At 36.3% G+C, this 10,762-nt stretch overlaps 1 protein-coding gene across 1 annotated transcript in view; it reads right to left on the bottom strand.

Moving 5' to 3' along the window:
• Positions 1 to 2,812: 2,812 nt before the first annotated feature.
• IMPA1 (inositol(myo)-1(or 4)-monophosphatase 1) overlaps positions 2,813 to 10,762 on the bottom strand; it is a 10,101-nt gene continuing 2,151 nt past the window's right edge. Inside the window, exons 3-8 of the mRNA XM_009334996.1 lie at positions 9,275 to 9,379; positions 7,875 to 7,920; positions 7,631 to 7,739; positions 6,789 to 6,897; positions 5,164 to 5,315; positions 2,813 to 4,731 (exon numbers count right to left, since the gene is read on the bottom strand). Of these exons, the coding sequence (XP_009333271.1) occupies positions 4,613 to 4,731; positions 5,164 to 5,315; positions 6,789 to 6,897; positions 7,631 to 7,739; positions 7,875 to 7,920; positions 9,275 to 9,379 (640 nt within the window). The 3' untranslated portion in view covers positions 2,813 to 4,612. The remainder of the gene's footprint in view (positions 4,732 to 5,163; positions 5,316 to 6,788; positions 6,898 to 7,630; positions 7,740 to 7,874; positions 7,921 to 9,274; positions 9,380 to 10,762) is intronic.

Raw genomic sequence — 10,762 nt, 5'->3', positions numbered from 1 at the left:
AACTGCTTTACATGGTTTTAAGTGTGGTCTCTACTGAGCTAAGGACAGACATATCAAAACATAAACTTTGATCTTCCGCTGCATAAAAAGGGGGGAGGCTTTTCTTCACTACTGCTGTGGTACAGCAGTTGCTGTTGTATTTTGGGCTTCTTTTCCTTTCACTTAAATGGGTGTACAGAAGGCCTGATTCCTAACTAAAGCAACATTGGTGTAAGGAGAATCATCTCGGTGTAAAACTCATACTGCAACTGTGCAAACCAAGTGTAAGTATGACACACAATGTATAAACTCAAGCTAATGTAGCAGTCATCAGCATAGGCTATAAGCTTCTGGAACAGGATGCGCAGACACCATTATTTTTAGCATCTTACTAGCTTGAATTGTGCTAGGAAATTATTTCTGCTCTGCCGTGGGAGATCTAATCCATCCTCCTCAAACAGGCCAGAGTGTGTAGCTCTTTAATACAGTGGCATAACGTGCTCTCAGCTGAGCACTCCTCCAGTTTGTTCCGGATGTTGCATATAGCTTTGAAGTGTGGCAGATTTTGCTTGCCCTGTTGTTATAGCAGGCAGGCAGCGGATAGTGGGCACAGAGGACATTTCAGAAGTTCCTGATCTTTGGGAAGCCGCAGATCTTTGTGTGAAGACTGTACAAACTGAAGAATGATGTGACAGACTACATTCACTGTCACTTTTGGTGCAGGACAAGCCGTAATCCAGAGATCGAATGGATTATGCTGTCCGGGAGATCTGGCTGACTGGCTCCGGCAGAGACTCTTGAGGTGTCACATCACTGACAACGTCCTTCTGTTGTCTAGAGTTTGTGCAAACAAAGGAAGCCATGCCAACTGCTGCAGATCCAAAACTAGTCTACTGTTGGAAAGTTGCCTGTCAGCACTTTAGCAACAGGATCAGACTTGTGAAGCAATTACTTCACTCACAGGTAGTGAATAGAGCTGAATTAGCAGCTGGTTTTGAGAGGATGGGAAGCAGCTCAGGAAAAGAAAGAGATCTCCCTTATTTAGATTGCTTCACACTGAGGTCACAGGTTGACATTTTATATCTAGTCAGAATGTCTAGTTCACACCTAGGCATTAGACTGCAGAATTAAAACCATAGCTTTGTGTCACAGATATTATGAGGAATAGTCCATATTTCATTGGTGGGGCAAGGGGAAGCATTTCCTGCAGGGCTGCTTAACAGGGCTGGACGAGAGCCTAAAGCCTTTTATAACTTTGTCTTTGGCAATATTTCATGCTGGGAAAAGCTCTGAAGGACTGAATCTACTGGAACACGCTGCTTTGAAGAAGGAGCAAAGCTTTGCAGGTTGTCATAGAAAACAATCACAAACTATCAGCAAATCAACAAATGGAGAGGACTAGTGAACAGGGATGATAGCCAGGATGGTAGACTAAGGCTACCTCCCCTTTTTCATACATACCAGTGCTAAAAATCAGCATTGCCTATTTTGTAGTACTGATTGTTTTAGTCTCGGGCTAAAAATCAGTACCCCTACTCTGAAGGCCTTTGTTAAGAATAGCGGTAGGCTCTGTAGCAACTATAGTGATGATGTTGACGATTCAGTCAAATTCTCAAAGGGTGAAGGGACTCGTTAAATTTGCCCGTATGTTCCTTTAATTTCCAGTCGTATTTCTTGGAACTTTTCACTTGCTCCAGTTGCCGAATCTGTCTGCCTGACCTTCTCCTTCTTGCACCTGTAAGTTTTGAGTGTTCTTCACTCAGAGTGGAGATTCAAACCACAGTAGAATTTTCCAGCTGAAGTCATGAGTTGTTCACTGAAAAGCTATGTAAGAAAGCTTCCTGTATACTGGACTGTTGATGTCTTCATGAGGAATATTCATGATCTTAATTTGACAGTCTATCTGTTCAATCTGTGGTAATTGGTTTTCCTTTCCCATTGTCTCATTGCCCAGCAAAAGCTATCTTGTGAATATGTAAATTTATCTTAAATTATTATTAAAAAAAAAAAATCTAAGATGATTATCTCCATCACTCCATCTTTCAAAGCAACAAAACCAGGTATTCTATTGTTTTGAACATTCAGGGACTACCTCTCATATATAATCTCTCAAAAGAATTTTGATTACACAGCAATCATGACTTCTCTGGTTTACTACAAAAAACACTTACTACAAAAATTTGCCAAAATTGCAGGTTAGCACAGAACCAAAAAGAAAATGCCTTTAAACTTAATAATTACATTTTGGTGTCCTTTCACATATTAAATAAGTGGCCACATATTAGATGAAGAGTCATCTGAGAAGATAATGCTTAGCAAAGTAGCAAACAACAGGGATTTCTGATCCCCCTGAAAGGGAGACTGAAATTAAAAGGAAAGCAAGCAATTGATAAAAGCTGTCATTTATAGAGTAAAAAAAAAAAAATTACGCTGGTCTCCAATGCAAATAGAGTGAGAGGTCCAAGATGGGAAATTCATATAAATTTTTTCCTCAAAGAGCATTATTAGGAAAGCAAACAGTGAGAAAGCTACATGCTTCAACCAGCTGATGGGCCTCCAAAACGAATCACAGGCAAGATAATCCGTAAAGTTTGAGCTCTGAGGTTGGAGCTGATTAATGCACCACGATCTCTCTAAAAATTCGGTCTAAAAAACCTACTGCAGGTGTATACCTAATCCCACTTATCTAAAGGCACAACAGTTTATCATCTGTGTACGTCAGAGACCAAGAAGAGAAAGCGTTCAACTCGGAGAAAGTCTGAAGCCCACAAATCCAGCTTGTTGGGAACCAGCATTGCACTCTGATGAATGTTAAGAAAGGAAGCACATCTGAAGCCGATGCTGCTAAAGCATATTTATTTCGAACATGTTCTCCCAAGTATTTTTCAGACATGTCTCCATTTCACAAATGAATCAGTTTATAAAAAGTTATGCAGAATTTGTTAAACAAAAGCCACAGAAATGGTACAGTGAACATACTTCTCAAGAAATAATGATGATCCCACATCATTTACAGCAATAAAGTTACAGTGAAATGCTCAAGAAGTTTCTATCCTTGTCAATGGGAATTTAAAAAGTAAAATTAATGTAAGTCTGGCTTTTTGACAAGACCTTTAAATAGCTGCATGATCTCATTAACGTTAATCATCTGGCATTAGATACAACTTCAAATTAAATATTTCTGCAAAATCTGCACAAATCAACTGATATAAAAGACTGAAATTTATAATAAGACATCTGTTGAAACCTCAAGACAGAGAACACCGTTTTCCAAAATAAAAATAGTCAGACAGCAGTACAAAAAGTCAGGTTTTCCAAAGCATTGCTGTGCCTTGACTGGAACACCACCAATGAGACAACTTTCTTTAGGAAACTTTAGACACAGAAAAATCAGCCTAAAAACTGATCTAAGTTAAATCTTTTTTTTAAAGTGCATTAATTATTTGAACAGTACACTGATACTTTTAACAATCTTAAATACAAAAATTCAAAGAACTAGTTTTCGAAGTTTAGAACAATCGACACCAAGAATGAAATTACTAATATTTCTTAGACTTATAAACCCTTTAGGTTTAGACATGTATCTTCTTTTGTGTCTGTACGCTCTAGAACACAATGGAAACCTCATCCTAGTTGGTCGCTGCTTTCATAACTCACAGAAAATGAGGTAAAAAATCTAGTCTATGAGCTTATTTTTTTGTCAGCTGAGTTACTGAAAACTCTCTCAGATTTTAATGATTCCTTAGACTTTGAAACACTCTCATCCATGGAGAAACCCAAGCAAAATTAACAGGAATTATAACTGCCAAGAATAAGGTAGGGGACCTATTATCAGCCATTTCCAATGATCAAATCCAAATCATACTTCATCTTAATTTAGAGTAAGTCCATTTGGTGATAGAAGGTGTGCTCAGAACTTCTTTCTGGGAGATGCACGTATTTTCTGGCACAATAACTAGTATTTTTGCAACTGTAATGAATTTGCAAGTGTACTGGCCACATAAGAGGCTAAAGAAGAGACTGTATTTATCTACCATAAGAAAGGTAGAACGATGACTACGAAAACAATGACAGCTAAGTAATAAAGGCTTTAAATTAGGAGCCAAAACTACAGGCAACTAAAAAAGGTTTGGAAATGTGTGAACTATCTCCGCAAAAACTGTAACAAGGTAAGGAAATGGATACACTGATGACACTGAAGAAAACAACAAACGAGATAGAGAAAGACTGGATAAACAGTAATGCCTTCATCTTTTTGGGTTCAGGATCAGATGTGATGACATGGTGTTAAGACAGTGAAATTTGTTTTGTCACTTATGGAACTAGAGATTTTTATTTATCTATACATCAAGGAGTCTCTTGCTATGCCTTCCAGTGTAGCACAAAGCTTGAAAATATTAGCTGTATATATTTGCTTCTTTTTATAGATCTTTATGTAATTGTGATGTTAAATAAAATGCTTAACAGTAAAAGCTTACTTAGAACGTTGGTCCAATCTCAAAACACTACTTAGCAGTCACACCAGTATTGAAAGACTACCTCTATCTACGTTTTTATCAGGTTCAAGGGATACCTACCATATGGGAGTATGAGACAACATTATATAATTACATTTAAGGTGTAGTTTTGGTATTCAGTTAGTTGCATCATCCCTTTTCAGAGGAATTATCTGAAGTGCTTTGGCTATTCTCTCTCCTATAGCTCGACTACTTGCTGCAATTATTCTTCGAGACATCAAATCAAATGGTCCACCTAGAAATCAAAGCAAGCAAAATAACTAGCTTATATCTGGAGAAAATTAAAAGCTGATAAGAAAATGAGCATTGAAAAAATCAAGTGTAAATGATACATTACTATTTAGGACCAAGTTTTGCCCCTGGATAAAAACGCATTTAACACAACAGGTATCTCTCACGAGCTACATTTAAATTCTCTTCAGTGTATGTTTACTGTCTTTTTTTCCACTCTTCCAGGTGCTCAGCCAAGGGAGTAAAGGTTGTCTTGTAGCTTAAGAACATACAATTGACTCTCTCTTTGTCTATTAACTGGATGGGAACTCTGTTCAGTAGTAGTAACTTGGAAAGAGGATTGAAAAACCTCTTTGCCTTCTCATTTCAGCCATGTTTTGCTCCCAATTAGCGATTTAAAAGGACAAAAGAGTATCATGCATGCCCGTGTAGTTACCTGATACATCTAGCAGTACTCCACCTGCTTCAGTAATAATGATTCCAGCCCCTGCCATATCCCAGCAGTGAATCCCCATTTCATAATAGGCATCAGCTCCACCTGTTGCCACAAGGCACATGTTCACAGCTGCTGTACCGACAGCTCTGATCCTAAAGGAGACACAGTTGGTTTTTTAATTGAGAACAGTTTGGAAGAAAGTCACAATGTCTGTGTACACTGCACAGAGAACACACAAGCATCATACGCAAAGTGAAATGAGCTAGAGAAAATGTGATGGAATGCTGCAGTGAAACAAGCAAAACTTCATTCCCAAATTTTTAAGTGGCTTGAAGAGCTCTCCAAATATAGCAAATTTCCAGAAATTACGTTTATGAATTATGTTAAACAATTTTGTTTTAGAGCGAAAACACATCTTGAACAACTTCTTAACCTAAAACATATTACAGAAGATACCTACCCATGAAACGATAACAGATATTCTACTTTGCTTTTTGAATACAAGAATTCAAGTAGAGTGTACACTGTTCTCGGCATTGAAAAAACAGTTACTTCAGCTTCTCTGGTGATGCTCAGTAAGCATCTCTGACTTGCAAAACCCCCTAACAGCAGTAATCACAAAAAATAAATTACGCAACATAAATTTGGTCTGGATAACTTCTGTCAAAACCCTTGTGCTACAAATTCCAGTTTCTTTTGCACTTAGTAAGTGTGACGTACAAATAATTGCAGTTATTTCAATTACCAGTAAAATGTACATTAAATTGTAACTGATAACAGCTAAGTTACTGCAAGAAGCAACTTAAATAAACTCCAATCTCAATTGTTTACAAATAAAATACCAAAGTTGAACTGACAACATACCCAAAATGTATTCCCTGCTTACAATTTAGCACATATTTTTTAATGACACCAGAAGACTTTTTGACAGTAGAAAAAAATCTACATGTTAAGTGTCAAAACAAGAATCCTGAGAATCTCAGCATAAAACTACAACCCCTTTTAGATCAGAAACATGAGTAGGGTTGAGTAACAAAAAACTGTCTACTGAAACCACCTTTAGACATAAAATGGTTTGTGGAAATGTAGGCTTTGGCTTATCTGGAGGAGAGGAAGCAGGGAATGTAACCAAAATAAGAGCAGTTTATGGATAATTTCAACTACTTGGACAAATTAAAAAAAATTGTGCGGTGTTGAAAGAGGAAAGGGACATCTACTTTTGTCTTCTGATATATATTGAAAAACAACGATTTTCATTACTACAGGGAAAGGAAACTAAGAAATGTAATATAGCCTCTGTTTATCCAGTTTTACTCCTTGTGTGTTTCTGAAGGAAAAAAAAAAAAAGGGCACCAAATGGTATTTAATTTTTTTAACTAGCAAATAAAATACTTTTTAGTCCTACAAAACCAAACATGCTTTGCTTCTCAATACTGATTGTTAGGGTTCTCTTAGATATGTCCCCGCTTGAAAAAGTTAAACACACTTAGAGTTTCTCTGCAGAAATCATATTTCACATTTAAGGTGTCAAATGTAATGCAACCAATCCTTCCTAAAAATGATCATATTTACATATTTACAATATTAACACTATCAGTAAATATAAAAAGTAGGAAGTATCTTACCCATGAATAGGAATACTGAGGAGCCTTTCCATGTTAGAAAGAATTATTTTTATAGTCTCTGGATCACGATTTGATCCCAATTCTGTTACTAAAAGGGATTTTGTAATGTCTGGAAAAGAAATAAAACCTCACCTTTCTAACAGTACAACTTATATAACAACAGTAATTAGCAGGGTTTACTTCATTGCTTTCTTACAAGACTGAATAAAAGTAAGGTATTTTAATATAAATATTACATATACTGAATGTATAGAAATCTTACATGGAAAATGGCATGAAAAAATAAAATACAGCAAACAAAGCGTGATCTGGTTCAATTGTGCACATACATTAATCAATGTCATTAGTAAATAAAATTCTGTTGCTATAAAAATTAGAACAGTCCTCAGATCTTTAAAGGTCCCACTAAGTGTGGATTTTACTTTACATAGGATAGTAAGTATACAAGAGTGATACTGATTTAAACCACTAGTTCACACCTGGAAGAAGTTGAATTGTTTGGTAGATTTGTCAGAGACTCTAAAGAACAATCACAGACGGATTACAGACAGACAGGGAATTAAAACCAACCAAACAAAAAAACCACAATCCACAGACACACAGGGAATAAAATCTTCAATTGCTGAGTTCTGATTTTGCAAAGATCACAAGCACGTTATATGCATCAAAGAGAACATAAAAGCTGTTTCTCAAAACTGAACAACCCATGGCCAAAAAAAGTCTGTCTTTGCAAAACAAAACTATGAGCTAAGAAATAGGAATATATCCAGGTTTAAAACTGTTGATGCCTCATTTGCAAAATAAATGTAATTTCTAGAAATAAGCTACTCAGTTCAGCTTACCTTCTTGGCCTGATACTTGAAGTTTTTGACCATTGCAGAATGCACCTTTTCCTTTTCTGGCAGTATACATCTTGTCTTCTATACAACTATACACAATTCCAAACTCTATCTGCAAGAAAAAGTAAAGATACCTTGAGGTTGTTTTCCCTTTCTTCCTATTTACTGTGAAAATACAGATCTTAGTTATAACTAGCAACAAGAAATTAATTTGGTTTTGATTGATATTAAGTAATAAAAAGTATACCTTTTTGTTTACAACAAAGCCAATTGAAACTGCCACAAATGGAAACCTACAAAACAAAACATTTCACTAATTTATAGAGACACTATGCTTCTTTCATTACCACGCCTACTCTTAATAAGAACAATGTTCAGTTAAATGTAATGTATATTTCAAAAAGAAACTTGGACTATATAGGAAATATAGTTTTCCTTGCACAATTTACTACGAAAATAGACCCAACAACACCGATTACCATTTAAAATACAAACTTTTCCACCCACTGAAACTAAGCCTGTTACAGCTTAGGGACTGTCATCCCTGTTACAGCTGTTACGAGCTTAGGGACTGCCATTTTACAGCCAAAGAATACAAGCAAGCCTCTATGCTACTAACCTTTCTCAGAAGGAACAAGCTGGCCAAAATCGTCTCATCAAAAGACGCAAGTCACCTCTCCCCCCACCTCCACTTTCTCCACCAAAGCAATGAGAAAGACGGATACTGAGGTGAGAAGGAAGAATGCAGAGGGAAGAGTGAAGGCAGTGGGAGTATATAGGACACGGTGGGCTGCATCTCAGTCTAAGTTTTTAACAATCAACCAATTATTTTTTTATTATTATTTTTTACTCTTCAAAATTTGCAGTTCCAAAACATTTGCTTTAATTACTAGCTGCAAAAAATACAGACTTCTAAGTCTGTAAGTCCAGCACAATGGGTTCTTTTCTTATAGCTTTCTGAACATGTAATTTAGCAGGATTCAGCAGCTGTTTAAAGCCACGGCGCACATAGCGGCAGTCATTTCAAAACTGGAATCAAGTACACTCAGAAAAGCTCATCAGGGCCAAAATCTATCATGTTTCAAAGACAGAAGGAACAGGCAGTCAGCATTACACTGGAAGTAGTGTACCTACCAGTGTAGTCCTCACCCCGGTGCAAAATACCACTAGACAGTCACTGGTGATATTCTGCTTTCTTTCATGGTAGTGGCTCCTAGATCACAGCGAATTTGAAATTTCTTACAAATCAGCACTTGGAGCTGTTATCACTTCTCACTAAAGCCTCTCTGAAGATGCTGCAACTCTTAATTCTGAGTCCTGTTGCTTTACTGTTAAAATCTGCCCACCTATCTTTGGCACCCGTGCCAAAGGCTGCTGACTCCTGCTATATAGTATGGGCCTCTCATGGAACAACTGCTGTTGGTTACGGAGTGAGACTATTATAATACTTACAGAAATACTAAAATAATTACAAAAAGTGCCCAATGGCTCTCAATAAATGCAAATAATAATTTGTAACTATTAACAAGTTCATAGTATCTCTTTTAAAGCAATTTAAAAGTGAAAAAACCTTACTTTCATGGAACTGGAGAAAGAAAAAAGGTAATCAGTTGAAGTTGCTAACATTAAAAAAAAAGAAAGGTGGACCTGTGTACGAAGTTGGTAGTTCCGTCAATAGGGTCTATAATCCATGTGGGGTTATCTGTCAAAATGCTGCCCTCTCCAGCTGCAACAGATTCTTCTCCAATGAAGCTAGAGTAGCAAACACATTTAAAAGATACAAAGAAATTGTTTAAGAGGTCTGAATTACAACACTGTCCTTGAAATTAAAATTCTTAAAGTAACATGCAGGTTTTTGTACCATCAGTGATCATATGGAAAAAGCTGAGAAGTACACAATTTATCTGAAAAGCACCAACCACATCTGACCAAACTTGCATCGATATTTATGATGTCACAGATAAGCACAATATGTGGGGAAAAGAACTTTATGTAATTAACTTTACATTTAACACTGAAGTTTTCATCATTTTTTCCACTAACAGCATCATCAAATTTTAGTCAGAATACTTGTAGCTATTTACAGCTTTCAGTTTATTTGTACTATAAAACACTACCTTTTAGCTTGTGTTTTAGCTGAAGAAAGCCTTTGTGGTCGTATGCATCTGGTTCGACCACTGCAGTAACTGTTAAATTTGTAGTCTGATTTCAACCCAAATATGACAGGAAGTTGTTAGTCTCAAAACTGTTTAGTTTTACAAGCATTACAAAAATGGTAACATGGTAAAGGGATGAAATCCAAACCAGAGCTCCTCCTGAAGACGACGACAGAGTGCATGCTCAACCAGAATACTAAACCCAAGGGATACACAAGGCACAGCGCCACAGGAACCCAAATTTCCCATTTTTTGCTGCTTATGAAAGTATTTGTTTTGAACTGCACAATTATTGGGATGAGTGTGAACGGGTGGAATTCTCTTCTATGCCTTCTGCATGTTGTTAAATTTATCACATACTACTCAACCTATGAAAAGTATGCATCAAACACATGCTTTCCTCCACAAATATGTAAAATGAGGAGAACTGCTGAGAGTAAACAAATAAGGTCCTTTTAATATTGATTAGGCATTTTATGAATAACTATGGAAGTGAAGATGATCGCTTAGAAAGAAACAGCTTGTTTCCAAAAAGCAGCGGATCTTCACAAAGAGAAGAGAGAGACTGAATAGTTATTTAGGTGGATGAGTAATTCATTAGAAATTCAACACCAGTATGTCTAATGTGATCTCAATTATCTAATATAAAAAGAAGCTAAAATATTCTAAAATGTTTATCAATGTCACAGAAACTGTTATTTCAAGGTCATTCCACAAGTCTGTATGCTTACACTAACTTGGCTAGGTTACTGACATTTTGCATCACCTCAGTTGTTCCAATTCTATGCATATTTATTATGTTTTACACATACAGCTACAATAAGAAAATCTCCAAGAAAATGCAAGAAAAATTAGCAAACTCACTTTAAGGAAACTGTATTAAACTTGAGCCATTATGTCAAAATGGGAAAGAAAGTCCCATGTAAGTAAAAGTAAGTAAAATACATACAATTCACCCTTCAAGAATAAATGTCTTTCT

This window comes from Pygoscelis adeliae, unplaced genomic scaffold (assembly GCF_000699105.1).
Source record: "Pygoscelis adeliae isolate BGI_AS28 unplaced genomic scaffold, ASM69910v1 Scaffold101, whole genome shotgun sequence".
NCBI classification, from domain to species: Eukaryota; Metazoa; Chordata; class Aves; order Sphenisciformes; family Spheniscidae; genus Pygoscelis; species Pygoscelis adeliae.
This window is presented reverse-complemented; position numbering and strand designations above follow the sequence as displayed.